The sequence below is a fragment of the Trachinotus anak genome, unplaced genomic scaffold (assembly GCF_046630095.1).
Source record: "Trachinotus anak isolate AG129_WGS33_773 ecotype Australia unplaced genomic scaffold, CSIRO_AGI_Tana_v1 ptg000011l, whole genome shotgun sequence".
NCBI lineage: Eukaryota > Metazoa > Chordata > Actinopteri > Carangiformes > Carangidae > Trachinotus > Trachinotus anak.
Genome location: NW_027273862.1, coordinates 5,135,066 through 5,151,317, shown reverse-complemented (window position 1 = coordinate 5,151,317; position 16,252 = coordinate 5,135,066). Strand labels below are relative to the sequence as shown.

Below are 16,252 nucleotides of genomic sequence, written 5' to 3'. Positions count from 1 at the left end.
AGTAATGAGTGAACAAAGAGTCTTCATATACGAGTGTTGTTGGCATTAGTTATATTATATAAGTATATAATTCTTTATATTATATCATTTCATAAGTTAATGTTCATATTTTATATGCAATTTGCTAAAAATAAATTAGACATCTTCGAAAACTCAGGGATCTTAATTCAAAATAGGGCTTATGTATGTATTGATCAGTATTAGCTTGTACTAGGAAACCGTTGTTTCATGTTACCTCGCTTAAGTGAGATTAGTTAACACAATTACGCATAAGCACAGGGAAGGATCTCTGTAAGAATATCAGATATATGGGGAACATACTCAAAGTGTCAGTCAGATGTCACCAAACGCAATAGTATGTGCGCAATGGCCGGGACAGGAGTGACCACCGAGAGGCGCCAAAAGCCTGCTTTGCAATGGAGAGAGCTGAAGGACACTGTACTGTCTGCAAGGTCGTTGTAGTACTTTGATGAAACACAGCATCAACCATGCACACTTTGCACACACGCAAAGAAGAAGCTCGTCTTGCGAACGTGTTTTCATGAAGCCTCAGTGAAGACCTAACACCTGAACACACCAGAATGGAAGATCAAGTTCCCTTTTCTGGACTGAACAAGCTTAATTTCTGACCTGGATGCAAATCATTTTTTTTTAATTCAAAGGCGAGTGTATTGAACAGATTGAACAGACAGCATCTTGACATTCATTTCTTGAAATCTGTGATCAATAATAAAATGTATCAGATTGGTTCCACTTTCCAATGAGTCACCCGTTATAAAGGAGTTGTAATAATAGTTTTATTAATGATTAATAAATCTTTTTACTGCTACTTTATAGATTAGTTATGACCCATGAACATGAACACCATGAAGTTTGGTGTTGCCAGGCTCAAAAAAATCTTTTTAGCTCTTAAGTTTATCGTGTAGACTCCTGATCTCTGACCTATTGGAAAAGAGTTTGAGGCATCTGGACCAGAATACATAATAACAACTTAATAATATTTAAAACTGCAGATTTGATGGCTTATTATATTGCCTGAATCTATTAATTGATTTCCAACATTTGTAACTGCTTTATTGCCAAATAGTAAGGGCAAACATAGGTATTACACAACATGCTTATTATAATGTTGCTCTTATTAAAGGCTTAGAACTGATCTATAAAAGCATTGTTGTTCCAAAACATCAAAAAGTATTTTAAAGAAGCCGAGAGCTTAATGTAACCCACCCCCCATTACTGGCAGTGCTGTAAATACTGAGAACAAAACACCTCGAGACACAGAATCAGTTGTTGCATGACAGGCCACGAAGGAAATAGTAAACTATTTTTATTGACATGTTTAAATTCAGCTATTTACAAGTTCTCATAGTAGGCAACAAAAACATTTCACACCATTACAATTAAAAGAAAAATACCAAATACTCTTGGTATATATAGGAATCTAGTGTTTTGACAGAAGAGCCAGTCAGAGATGATGCTCACTTGTACGTAACGTCATGAATGTTGAGTGTTGTGTAGTCAGTTCACCACTGTACCAAACTGAAGGAGAGATCTTTTAATTAAACCTGCCGCAGCAGCAGTGTCTCAGTTGTGTTCTGGTACAGTGATAACTCAGAGAGTTTTAGCTGTGTTTTTGCATGTTTTCATTTATTTACCACAAATTACATACAGTATACTTTACATTACCGCTGACATTGCCTATCCACAATGCCAAAACATGAAAAAACACTCGTATTGTCCTTTAACAGAAACTGGGTTATGCATTTTGCCAAAAGATGGTAGGATGATAAAGAGAGTTTTCCAGCTGGACTCTGTAACAACACATTTCTCAAGGAACCCCCACCCAAAGCCAGAGGTCTCCATGTAAGAAGACTTAGCGCTTTTTACATATGACCAAGCACAGAAATAATAAATAAAATATACTGTATAATACAGGGGATCAGAAAAGCAACAGTTATATTAACTTTTATTGTTGACTTTAAGCAGACTATACTTCTTTTATTTTGTTGCAAACTACTCCAGGACTCTGACTGATTCCCACTTTGGGAGCTTTCCTCAAACGTCATGAAGTACCTAGGCAGCCAATCAAATGAAACATGATTTTTTTAACTGGTACATCCCACAGGGGCACCAAATAGGAGGTCTGAATGACTGGGGGTCAGCCAAAGCTGGACAGGGAGGGAACCCGCAAGATGCCAGGAATTATAGAGTTTTAGAAAGGACCAAAGTTTGTAGTTAATCCAATGGGATTTTCACTTTTTGGTAAATGAGTTATTTTCTGTGGGTCAACTTTGGTGACACCAGTTAAAGTTTGACACGGTGATTCTAATACAAAACAAGATCAGTGAAAATACATCAGGAAATTCTTTCATGGCAGTGGCTTAAACTTCATTCTGATTGGTGAGGTCCTCCGACACGCTGTTGAACTCAGTGGCCCGAGTGCTCATCCCCAGATACTGCTTCAGGAACTCGCTGAAACGCTTTTGGTTGTTCCACTTGCGGGCTGACTTCCGAATGCCAATGAAGCCCCCATACCTCTTCTGGTACGATCTTCCTGGAGACATTAGCTTCCTGTAGCCGTGCCTCCCCTTGATGAAGCCACCGAACCTCTTGGAGACACTCAGCCCTACATCGCCCTGTCCTCTCACTGCCATGTCAGCATCATCTTCTTCCTGCCCTGCCTCTTCCTCATACTCATCCTCAAGAGACAAAGCATTCTGGGAATTGTAGGCAGTGTTCAGGTGGCTGCCCTTGCCACCCAGATCCCTCTCATTCACTCCAAGTGCGCGGGTCACGTGATCAAACCTCTGTAATGCAATGGGCAGCAACAGACCTCCCTCCACCTGCTCTTCCTCCTCAGGAAACAGGGCCTCCGCTTCCTCTTGAGATCTTTTCCGCATAGTACCACTGAGGGAGGAAACTGGTGAAGACAGCACCTTACGACAGACGTCCCAGGAGAAAGCCGGGGAGATGTTGCCTTCACACTCAATGAGACACACCTGACCGAGACAAAGACAATAGATCATCTTTATTTCCCGTCTGAAATCAGTTCAGATCAGTTCATTCATAGAAGAATAGACACCTTTCATTGTAGAAAGTTTTTAATGTTAAACTAAAATGGGCAGCATGGTAAACATTATACCTGCTAAACATTAGCATGTTAACAGTTTCATTGTGAGCAGGTTAGCATGCCAATGTTAGCATTTTGCTCAAAGCACAAAATCACTAATGTGGCAAATACAATTGATTGTGCCTGGAAAGGTAGATTCCAAAGGAGGAAGCAGAAAAACAAGTGAGCTTTGTGATTTGGGTGAAGTGACCGTTTACACACATTAAATACCTAAAGCTTGTTTTTCAAATGTTTATAAATTATCAACATTCACAACCAAGCAAATATTTTGTCTTTTTAAAATATGATTTAATTTAGTGGGCGACCTATAAATCATTTTTAAGGACCTTTTGTCACACAAATTCTCTTTCAAACGTTTGGTTGTATCTGAGCTGGAAAATGTAGCCAACACTTTTTCACCTCAAACATGTAGAGCTGTCACTCACACATTTTGACTCGACTTTACAGGAAAGGTGCAGGTGTAACTGACAACATGAATTAACATGAAACCGTGTCACTCAAAGCATCTTATGAGGGTTTGGGTGGAAAGTTCTTAAATCAGTTTTATCTCAGACAAAAAAACCTCAATATGGCAGAGGGAAATTGATTGGATTTCTAAGTCACTTATCACCTATAGCTTTCTCTTCAGGGGTTTAGTGGAAATGGAAATGTGTCGGTGTTATGTCTGTATGTGTGTGTCTGTGTGTTATTGTGTGAGGGAATGTATCTGTTACCATGGATGAAATACTGAACTGCTTTAAGTGCTGCTGTTTACTTGAAGCAGGCCAATCACAGAAGCTCATATACATAAGTAAAACGTCACATGGCTGGTGATAAAAGAGAAGAGGAAATTAAAATACGCTAAGGAGGTATGGATTCTCAGAAGGGTCAAAAGTCAATAGATGGCAGCAAGGTGCAAACCTTAAGACAAATGTCGTTCAGTTGTCCTTACAAGGTGCCTCAAAATTAAAGGTGTCTAACAGTTCAAACCTTTATGTTTTTTGCCATGTGCACTTCAATGTCTTTAACCAGACAGAAACAACCATCAGGCATAAACACTGAGAGGAGAAACACACATCTGTCCTCAGGAATCAATTTGCCACAGCAAATTAAAACTCAAATGCCAAAAGGTTAATTTGTTGAGTAAGAGACAGTGAGGGTGATGGAGGGAGGACAGGGTGCGTACATGGAGGTGGGGTGAGGGGTTTACACTTATTTAATCACCAAACAAAAGGAGCCCTGTGGACACATCGTGTTTGTGTGAGTTGTTTATGTTGGGGAAAAGGCTAGTTTGGTCTGGATGGAGTGTTTGCTAGCTAATATTTTTTTATATTTTTTTTTACTTAAATTTAGAAACAGTCTGTACAAGCCTTTCACATCAGACATCTTAATCTCGCACTGGTCAAATTAATATATAAAAACAATAGTATTTTACACAGTATGAACAAAACTAGGACCCTGAAAGTGAAACTGAAGCAGCTCAATTCAGCAAAATTAGTTTTACTGTTGACACCTGTAGTACACAGTACTGAGCAGCAGCCACACTTTATGTCTTTTGACCTCTATTGCAGTTCACCTTTGTGATTCCAATAGACAGGACATGCAAATTTATTTAAATGTGTTTTCATGCCTGTAGACACAACGGAAGTCTGTCCCCTCTGTTTTGGTGGGAATTCCATTCTTGCAATCTGCAGGGTGTGTGTGTGTGTGTGTGTGTGTGTGTGTGCAGTTTAGTGTAAGGACTCCTCACCACGGTGTTGAAACTGAGCTGTTTGGGCAGGATGCTGCTGCAGGACAGGCAGTCTGCCTGGCAGTCACTGTGTCCAGGATCACACAGACAGAGCAGCAGCAGAGCCACCACAGTCTTCATGGTCCCACCGTCTGCTGCACAACACAGGACAGATCAAACACACACATTTAGCGAAGCAGTTTGATACTCTTCTCATTAGCTGCCTGTAATGCGGTGAGTGGGTTGCCTCAGCCTTCAATAAGGTTTCGAACACAGGTCAACAGCCAAACATTGAGAATGTGGGAAAGTTTCACCAAGTTGAGGGCTATTTGTAAATTTTCTTTACAAGACAAGAGGTTATAATACGCACTCTGAGCAGCATTCAGGGCAAATTGGAGGCTACGGTGAATTGCTATCGGAAAGTGATGAGAGAGGCCAGAGCTAGCTGGTTAGCATGCTAACTTCTGTAAAAGAAAAGAAAAGTTCTGCGTAAATGAACAATTATTAATAGGCTGCTCTTTCTAGACCTGCTAGCTCCTGTTGATAAAAAATTATATCCGGCATGTGAAGTATATTTTGGTATGCCTTTTTTCCATATTGAGAACCTTTGCCTTTTAACACACTGAAGTAGTAACAGCTGTTTATCTGGTAAGATATTGAGTCAATAGTACAGAGTACATTAAGAGTGGAAACAGGGGGTCATTACCCAGTGAAAGAAAGAAAAATACCTTTCAAAATGTTTTATTTATATGTTCTTAGGTAGCAAGCTTGCCACCAATACATCCAACAATCACTTTAGCTTTGATAACAGTCATGACAGTAACTAGCTTGGCTAGTGTTGCCCCTAAAGGAGGCTCTCTGTTCTGTGTGTGTGTCTGTGGGGGAGTTCCAGTACATGTAGCCCTGCTGTGTATCATGATTGAGTTAACCTTATTGTAACCCAAAATATTGACTTAAGCTATGAATATAGCACAGCTATCTGTTAATACAGTGCAGTGTGGGGTGGCAGCTTATTGTGATGTAATATTGCCTATTTCGTCAGGGTTAGCCAGAGTTCAGCTGGACTGAACTGTCCAATCCAAACAGACACATACAAGCTAATCATGAGCAGATTTTACACACCGTATTTGTATTGTTGGAAAAAACTCTTGTAGCAATATCACATGCCAACAAGAGTTCATGTGATTATGTGTTCAGTCCAAAAAAATGTCTTGTCAATGGTGGTGGCAATGATTCATTTATACAGAACCACAACTATTTTCCAATTAAGACACAGAGTCAAAATGTGTTTTTTTCTGTATCTGTTGTATCTGCTTGTCCAGTAGCACAGTAAATAGACTTCTAAATGTTGTAGGAATCTGACCCCAATGGAAAAAGGAGAAACATAGACAACAGTAAGCTCTATCCTGAGTGAGACTGGGGGACAGATGGAGCGACAATGAGCAAAGCAGATTAAAAAAAGTGACAAAAAAAGACTTTAGTTTGACCTTATTCTGGGAGGATCAGCCCAGTCTGCTGAGTCTGACGTCAGAAACACAACCAGAGTTTTCATCTCATTAAACAAACTCGTTAACTCCTTTAATTGATGCCTCAATTATTGCCTCTGGCAGCATACTGAGTCACTGTTTGTTGCTGACAAACACACACTCAAACTCACATGCACAAAACACATATTCCATAGGCAAACCTAAACAGCACACAATCACATATAGATACAAATACATGCATTCCCACACATGTCTAATGTACACACTGTGTATTTCCACTGTACATTATTGGTTGACATATTTAAATACATCCATACACACACACTCCTAGTCTGCTTTTTTACATTAGGTTGTAATTATCTATTGAACTGACATGGCAGAAAGCAAAACTAATTTGTCTTCAATCAAACATTACTCTGTAATGTCTTAGAAATGTGGAATTTATTCAAAGTAATTAAAAGCTGATAAAAGTGTAATTGCACTTCAGTTCGTTCCAATCACTAACTACCCATAAAAAAAGCAACTCTGCAAAATTAATTTAAAAAATGTATCAGTTCTCTTATGTGCAAACAATGAAAGTGTGCGTCATGTCTAATTAATTTTATTTTAGTAGGAATGAGGATGCGTTTGTCAGTGAAGGACAAAAGAGCAGCGAAGCCATTTTCGACATGAATATTGCTGGATAGCTGAGGGCGGGACAGAACTGGAAGATAGCAGAGGATTTAGACAAACAGCTTGGGTGTGTTGATTTGGCCATGATGCATCTTATTGTCCATCCTCCTGTCAGTGACTCTGTGTCTCTAAACATGAGCTTCCATGGTTCTAATGTTTGAAGAAGCCACACCTTCACATCTCTGTTGTCAACTGATGTGTGGCCAGAGGATGAACACACATCCATAATTTTAGTGATGAGAGAAAATAGTTAAAGTGAATGACATGCTTATAAACTCACCTCATTGCCTCCAGAAACCTGTGTCATAATTATGAACAAGACTAAGAGTATACAGCTACACGAGCAGCTCTGTAAGACGCTGGTTTGAGCTAAATGCTTACAACAGGACTTTAAACAAATATCACACTGATGATGCTAACATATTCATGTTGACCATCTTCATTTATTATGTTAGCATGCTAATATTTGCAAATTAAAACATATAGCACAACTGAGGCAGATGGAAATTACATAAAATATATTGTAATTAGTTGGTCAGAAGCCAAAGGTTTGGAGAAAATTTTTATGATGGCGCTACACTAAAGGCTACAGGATCACCAAAGTGGCTAAAGTTCATCCTTAGGGAGACAAAAATGTCTACGTCAAATCTAATGGCAATCCATCCAACAGTTGTTGAGACATTTTGATCAAAACCACAAATGTTAACCTCATGGTGGATCTCGAGGAAAAGGGAGAAAAGGGAAGTGACCACCAAAGTCTTTCAGATCACAGTAGATGTTTAGGGTACATGTTTACTGCAAGGGTTCACGTAGGTTCTCTGTCCCTGTGAGAGTGATTTTTACTTTACATCTTAACTTATTAAAACATGATCAAAACACATTTTGACAGCTGTCGTTGGAGGTTTAAGGAGCTGTCTCAATGCTTCACTTGGGGTTAAATGCAGTTAAGTGGCCAAGTTGAGTACGGGCAGTTCTTAACTCTCTCTTTCCTGTTGAAAACAATGTCTGATTTCCTACCCAGAACAACATTGAATGAATAAAGCCTGGAAGCAGTCACTCAAGTCACACTCAGGATATAATACATATTTACGGACACAGATACATTCACACACAAGTATGTACTCCATTGAGTATCTGTTTATCTTCTTGTTATAAAGTACTCTGTAATGTCACAATATCACAAAAAATGAACCAATCTCTAAACGACTAGTCTTTTCTGTGGTCTTACACTGACATCTGTCACATTCTCCCCGAGCCCTCAAAACCCAATTACCCTGCTTTTAATTAACTGATTAACCACTAAATAAACCATTTAATTAAGTCATTACTGTCTGTGCTGTGCTGAGGTGCTGTGGATGTAGATGATGAATAAGAGCATCTTTCAGATGAAAGGAAACACCTCTCCATAGAGGTGAAGAACTCCTGAAACAGAACTATAGGCTCAACCTGTCAACATGTGACTACAGGAGGTGATTTTGTGCCATTTTATTTGTTCTGTAACTTGAAAAACGTCTACTCCAAGTCACAATTTGAGATTAGCGAAAGAAAGCAATAGTGTATGGTGTAATTCATCTTCTGTTAAACAGAAACAGTGCTCTGATAAATAATAAATGAAATGACACTTCACTAAGTGGGAACATCAGCAGTCTGAAGTCTTGCTCTTTGAGAGTATCTATATGTGTAACTTTGTCTGGTTAAGTGGAGAAAGTGTTAAACACCACAACCACCTTCGAGTTTTTGATTAAAAAGTTTGTCTAGTCAACCATGAATAAGTACGTTTAAAGTTAATAAAATATTCCTGTCTGATTCATGGTCTCTTCATCCAACAACAACAACTCTGAGCAGAAAGTTCTCAAACTAACACCTCAACACCCTGTTATCAATGGTTTCCGCCATTATTTTTCTCCATTATTGCCCTTTTCTCATCAAGAACAGGAAGTGTGAAATAAATTACTTGCAGTGGAAGAGCGACTTAAAGTCGGATTATTCACACATGGTTGAACAGAGGAGCAGTGCGGAGTTCGTCTTTATTCTTAAAAGCTGAACTGCAGATTATTGCGTAACTTAAATGTAATAACCACAATGCTGCCGAACTCACATCAGTACACCATGTACTTTGGCTGGAACTTTTCTTACTTTGTGGTGGCTCTGCAACGAAGAGCAACTGGACAGTGTAATTGTGCAAATGCAAAAACAGCAAAAAAAAAAAAAAAAAAATTAATTGAAATTTTTGTACAGTGATGTTCAATTGCCTCATGGTCACTTAATTTGACACCCAAGTGTCTTTTTTGTTATCTGTGATAGGGTGGTTGCATCAAATTATAAGTTGAGCTCTGTCATGAGACAAGTCAAATCTAATGTAGTTTGAACCCTAAAAATATAATTTTCTTAAATTGCAAATTCTTTTTTACAAAAATTGTTGACATATTGACTTTTAAAGTATTTTTTAAAACTTGAATGTATCAGAAAATCAGGTTGATATAGTAACTGACATAATAATACAGTTCACAAATAATTTTTGTACTAGATATGCATACTCAAAGATCACTGTGCTATTTTACCTGAATAGATTTTCATAAGAATAACACAAATTTCCACATACTGACCTAATAACCTGCACCTTTAAATGTGATAGCTTTAGATCAAACTGAAGAACAATAACTCTCAACCCTTGAAGGAGAGAGGCCCAGCATATTAAAGAAAAATAATTCAAATATTGAATAATTAGAGTGTATTCATGATGTTAGCTTTGTTAAGTTGATGAGGGTTTGACAGGTAATTAAATGTTATTTAGTCTTCTGCCTGGAGCGAGATGGCAGACTACTTTATCTGTCAGAAAAGTCACTTTGACTGACAACTTGTCCCAGGCCCACTCAAAATACATTGTGCTGTTTCTTCTAATATTGATAGCTAACTAGCAAAATGGCTGAGTGGTCATTTATTTGATACATTTCAGGACACTAAATCTATACTACCAATCAGTTTGATTAAAAATGTCAAATCTATATATTAATCAGCCCTGTCACTACCTATGTGCATTATCTACCTACTGATTGAGCTGTCATTACTCCAATTCTCACCCACTCAAGCTCTTTCTCTCCCCAGCTCTCTGTCGTACACTTTCTCACTCTCTTTGTCTTTCACACACACAAAACTACTACTGCCATTGGCACAGAGCTTCACAAGGGACTTAATGCCCCACTGTTCATATTACAATGCTGCAACTAAATTAAATTTTATGAAAATAAGGAATTGTATCACACTTATTATTTTACCTCTTACTTACCAGTATCACGAAGTTAATAATCACCCCACAGGCAAAACCCGTAGGGCTAAATCCTATATTAAATGATTTCCACGCAATATTCAGAAAATATGAGAACTCTATTAAACAGTTTGCCTTAACGGCCACGTCTTATCAAATCATCCATCCAACAATTTTGACAGATTTTGGGTGATTATGCAAAAATTAATTGGAATAAAGGATCAAAACTGTGCTGCTTTAAAAAACATTATTTCTTCTGATCCTGCTCTTTGTCCCCTAGTTAGAGGTCCTGTCCGCTCACAGATGTGTCTGCACAGTGGGCGTTTTGACATATCTCCAGTCAAGAGAAGCCTTTAGAAGAAACCTTTAGTGCTTTCACAAGATGTTCCCTCTCAGTCACTCAGCCGGTGTGTGACGTGGCGGGAGATTACACGCTGAAGCCATTACAGGCAGACACGCTAAGCTAAATCAATTACCTCTCTCAATATATCTAATCACCTAAGGTTGATTAATGGTTGAGAGGTGTGCTCGCACACACTTACACAGGTCTACTAAATCCATTTCATATTTATTTCATGTTGATTTTTTGTTTTTTGTTTGAGATGAGGTTGTGTCCTGTACATTTTTACTTTTCTATCCCATCTGTGACATTTATTTGTTTGTCCTCTATTTTCCCCTTTGTATAAGTTATTATTCTGTAGCTAAACTGAATTAAACACATGTTGGTAAAATATTTAGACAAAGCATTGCCCCTGCAAAGAAAGACATTTCCAAACTCATAGCTGATAGGCCTTTGTCGAACACAGGTGTAACTAATAAAAATACTAATGGTTGCATTATACATAGGTGTTGTTGTCTCACCTACACACCTAAATGGAGGGAATCATCAATAATGTTATTTGTTACACCTGTGCTTTTTCTGCTGTGAAAGGATGAAATGAGATAAAGATATAATGAATTTTCTTAAAGGATTTTAGTCATGGACATTCTATTTGTAACATCAGTTTGTTTGAGAGGAAAAATGGAAATTGTGTGAAACAAATAAACAACATGTATCACTTGTTAACCTTGTAGTGTGTAGGCTACTATAACTTATGCTAATCGTACACATATGGGGACAACCAAAACTTATTTCTTTTTATAATATTGTTGTTGTGATAACATAATGGCTCAATAAAGGCTTTTGCTTTTGCCTCATGTGTAGGAGAAATAAGCGTTTTTAAAAAATAGGTTAAAATATTAGTATCAGATATATCATTTCATTATTTTTTCTGATAATAAAATGATTATAATAAAAATGATAGGCCTACATCTGTTGTAGGGTATCTACTGCTGTATTTGAGAATGAAAGCCGAGCAACTAAGGATTCATTTTTTAACCAATTAGCACCGTTGGTGTTACAATGAGTTTTGGCCACTGGTGCCATTGATGGTGCTGTTGTGTGCTAACATAAAACCATTAGTATGTTTTTAGAATTGGGTACTGGACTGAAAGATGGCAGCGGTTAAATTATTAAAAGCTGCTCACGAGGGTCATGTACAAAGAAAAGTTTGTCTTCATGGTTTCCCTCTGAGGTGCGACATTTACTGGCAACAACTGACTCAACACAGCTCTGTTAATGCATCCTTCCCTGAAACAAATTGTGATGGACATTTTATCTGATGTTAACATCAACTTCCAGTTTGACCTCCAAATACATATGCTTCAGTTCCTAGATGACCAAGATTACAAGGCCTGAGGAAAGGCCAGTGTGTTTCTGCTCTGATATTCTCCCCACACCATCCAACAATCATGTAATTGACAACAGAATAAGACATTTCTGTCCCCAGAATTAAAATCAGTGCTGCTGTATCTGTTGGGAGTGAGGTCTCGCTTGAGGGGAAAACAAGCTGGAGACAGTGAGGAGACATGAAGAAGGATCTGTGAAATCCTCCCAGCACAAAAGGATGGACAGGGACCCTGCTGTGTTAGGAACATTGTATGGCTGGATTAACTCCAAGCATTCACAACCACCAGAGATGTTCACACAAGCACTATTTCTATCCTTATCCTTCCTTTATTTTCCCATATCAAGCCTTTGAATGAGAACAGTTTCCCTGGGTCAAGGAAGTTTATCCATAAAGCTAATGAGGTGTGTGTGTTGCGGAGGAAACCAACAAATTCACTGATACTGAGGAGGACATGAGGTGGATTAAAAAGGATTTTTAGGCTATAAGACACATGAGGCATGAATTGTGGAAATGGGGCTGCAACTCAGTTGTTTTTTCTGCTCTGTAGGTTGAAGCTGAAGGTTAATGTTGCAAGGAATCTTGGCTTTTTTTTGATGCTGTTTGTTTTGTTTTTTGTGGCTCATTTGTCTTACTAGTAATTATGAGGCATGTACCTCAGTATACTCCAAAACTGCCAACACTGTTGGATGACTGCCATTTCTGTCAATATCCAAATGTGTTTTGATAAACCTCCGATAAAGTAAACTGAACTTGCTATTTTGTGTGTAGGTGGACAGAATTGAATCGAGGTATTTTAAGTCTATACAAAGAAAAACAAAAACAAAAACAAGAAATGGCACTTTTACCTCAAAGCACAACTTGTCTTTTCTTGTATCTTTATAGACCTTTCTGACAGTCTTCTTCAAGTTTGACAGTCAGCCCTTTGTCTCTGAAGGACTTGCAGCAAAAGGTTCACAAAAGTTGCATTAGACATTTCAAACATTTTCTGTTTGAAATTCTGTTAAGCCGGTGTTGAAATCTCATCTCTCTCTCTCTCTCTCAGTCAGACATGTCATCATCGCCTCCTCTGTGTTTGACCAGCGATCCTCATGGAACGGAATGAAATTGCCCACAAAATAACAACTCAGATCAGTCATCACCAACAGCTGTTGTGTTTCAATTTACAATCCAGCTAAAATATAAAACATCCACATCTTTGTCTCTCAATACTGAGTTTTTTCCCCCAAAATCAGCTGCATCTCCCAGCATTCAGTTTTCACATATCACATTTACATTTAAGAAATTATCTCCATTCAGATACAGGATGCCGGGTCCTATTCTATCTATACAGCCAATGCAGAAGTGCTGGAACATCACACAAAGCTAATCAGACCCAGAGCTAATCAGAGGTAAATTTCACAGCAAGCCGAAATCTGTTGCAGTCACAGGAGTGCTTTGAGTGTTTGCCCTTAGGAATGAGACAGCAGCCTCTAGATTTCTCAGTGACAAAGGACATTGTTTCAGTCTGAGTCTGTGTTATCTGTGCTTTTATACCAGCCTCTTTATAATGACATGCAAGAAGCTTATCACAACCACATACATGCACTTTCAAAATAAGTTCTCACCAATAGTTGTTGAAAGAGCCTTTTTGAACTGTGCCTTTCTTTCAATGTCAAATGAAAAGTGAGCCCCAAGCAACAACAAAAGCATTATGTTAATTATTCAGTGTAAAATAAATAAATAAATGAAAAGGTGACACTCAACCTTAAAGTGAGTTATTAACTTCATAAATCTTTCCTGACAGCTTTAAAAAGGCATGTACCTCCTGATAATGAGATTTACATATAAATGCCTGAAGGCATAAGAAGAGTCATTTTAGCCAAACAACCTCAGAAATAAGCTTGTACACCATAAATACCATAAACAGTGGCACAACCCCAATCTTTTATGTAGGGGTTTATAAACTAGCTATAATATAGAAAATTTGACAAAAAATATTTTAATGATTTAATAACTTTCAGGTTCAGGTTCATAAAGATCATGAGGATCATAAGGATCTACAGCAAAATTAGGGGCCAGATGTGGCCAGATGCTTTATATGTGGTGAGTAGAATCCATTTACATTGCTGTCACACTGTCCTTTTACCTGTTGTAGGCATCTTATATTAGTCTGGTTGACAGGGTCTGAATGTCAAGACCCAAACCAACTAACTTTAACTAAAATAAAATGACAATCAAACTGAAAACAGAACCCACTGCTCGCTGTGTGAAAGCTCACATCACTTATTTTCAATGTAATATTTTAGATTTTTTTGTCATATTTTAACTCTCATTTGACAGAGGAATTATCCTTAGAAACAAAGCAGATCAAATTATTGACTTCCTCTCAGGCAAATACCACTGATGAAAATGTCCCCTTCCATTCATGAAACCCACCAGAGCACAACAGTAAATCAGGCTTTAACGATTAATGACTAATCAAGATTTATTTATTTATGACCTTTTCCTTTCTACTAAATATCAACACACAAACTGCATGTGTGTAATCCACAGATTGAGTGTAATGTGTACATCATTGCTGCCTTATGCTTTTCACCCACATGTATTTAACCTTGGGCATCACAACACATAATAGCCTGCTGTTGCTGCTTTAGAGGTGATGCATTCGTTCTGTGAAAGGCATCAGTGGTTTGTTAACTACACTGACCTGAGACATTGTCCTAACCTGCTCTGCCATTCATCCACCTGCCTGTCACCGAGGTCAGCCATAGGTTAAACTTCAATTCTTTGATTGGCGCAGGCACTCAGCCATAAAGAGCTCAAAGGTCAAGGGGTCTTCGGTGACAATAACTGCAGTGATTATCCTCCAGTCGTCACTGATGATCGAGTGATGGAGACACAGACTGATTGGGGATAATAAAGCATTACCATTAACAGGGCTGACAAAGGCTTACAAACAAGTCTGCCCTTGTGTCTAGTTGTTTTTTGTCAAATTTAGATTTAAGAGAATTCACATTTGACTTGTAGCCATTTATCTAAATTCAACTGGCATCACCAACATCAGAAGCAATTAGCAAGGAGGCAAAGAGATGTAAAACTGCAGAGAGTGACACATGGTCCTCCTCTCCTGACTTAACAAATGCAACCAAACCTCAGATATTATCTAAATGACAAAAATACAAAAGGATCTATATCAAAGGTCAGAGGTCAACCTGTTTCTTCTCCTCCTTCCCATCCCTCCTCCTTCCCAGGGTCTTCTTACCTGTGTTGGTGTGAGATAGTGGGTGCCTATTGGGGATCCCTCGGGCGCAGGTTGAGTTTTGTCAGCTTACGTTTCCCTCCCTCAGTCTCACTGTGGGTTTTTCTTGCGACGTGGAGGCTGGAGTCAGCTGCTCTTATAGGGTCCCACCCCTCCCCTTCAACCTCCTCCTCTAATTCTCTCTCTCTGTCTCTCTCTCTTTCTCTTTCAAAACTCCTTCTTTCATCACGGAGAGAAAGAGAAGGAGGGTGGGACTGGAATCAGGGAGGAGAAAGAAGATGGGGGTGGGGGGTAGGGAGTGAGGAGGAAGGTGGGAGGGAGAGAACCAGGGTGGCAAGGAGGAGAGGAAGTGATGGAGAGGTGGAAAAATGAAAGTGGGGAAGAAGAGAGGAGGGAGGATCTATCTGTCTGAGTTGGTGGGTTTTATGCTTTGCTAAGATATTTTTAATTTTTCACAATTTCTGGTTGAGTTAGCGTACTTGATAAGAACATAAACAAACAAAATGAATATAATGAATAATTTGTTGATATGGTTTATCCAACAAAAATTAATAACCTCATTTAAATTCCTTAAAGTTAGATATACTCCATCATCATCACTGAAAATACAGAATCCATGAATATGCAAATATTTTTCCAGTGGAAAACACATCTCCTGCTTCACCAACTCTCACTCCATTCTCAGTGTATGTGACCTGGAGGTTTCAAGTTTAAACAATTTGTGTAGATGTCTATTGGACTTATTGTGATGTCACAAATATATGCGATGTATTTACACGTCTTACAGACCGCCTCCGATAAAATCAAGTTTTTAACCTTTTTAACGTGTCCATGTCATGTCTTTTATATAATACAAGACATATCATGAGTCAAATAATCAGTCAACACCATGACTGATTATTTCCGCCGTTGAACTGCAGTGAACCACTGACAGTCTCTTAAAAACAGATTCAGACAGCCAGGGATTCATACGTCATATAACCTATGAAACCAATCCCATCAACTTGTGGGGACAGGGGGGC

At 38.5% G+C, this 16,252-nt stretch overlaps 1 protein-coding gene across 1 annotated transcript; it reads right to left on the bottom strand.

Moving 5' to 3' along the window:
- Window positions 1-1,283: 1,283 nt before the first annotated feature.
- Window positions 1,284-15,375, bottom strand: pnoca (prepronociceptin a). The gene is made up of 3 exons (XM_071490115.1): window positions 15,234-15,375; window positions 4,860-4,993; window positions 1,284-2,999 (listed from the first exon to the last, which is right to left on the bottom strand). Exons 2-3 carry the CDS (start codon window positions 4,977-4,979, stop codon window positions 2,382-2,384), a joined length of 738 nt encoding a protein of 245 aa, XP_071346216.1. The 5' UTR covers window positions 4,980-4,993; window positions 15,234-15,375; the 3' UTR covers window positions 1,284-2,381.
- Between the last annotated feature and the right edge of the window lie 877 nt (window positions 15,376-16,252).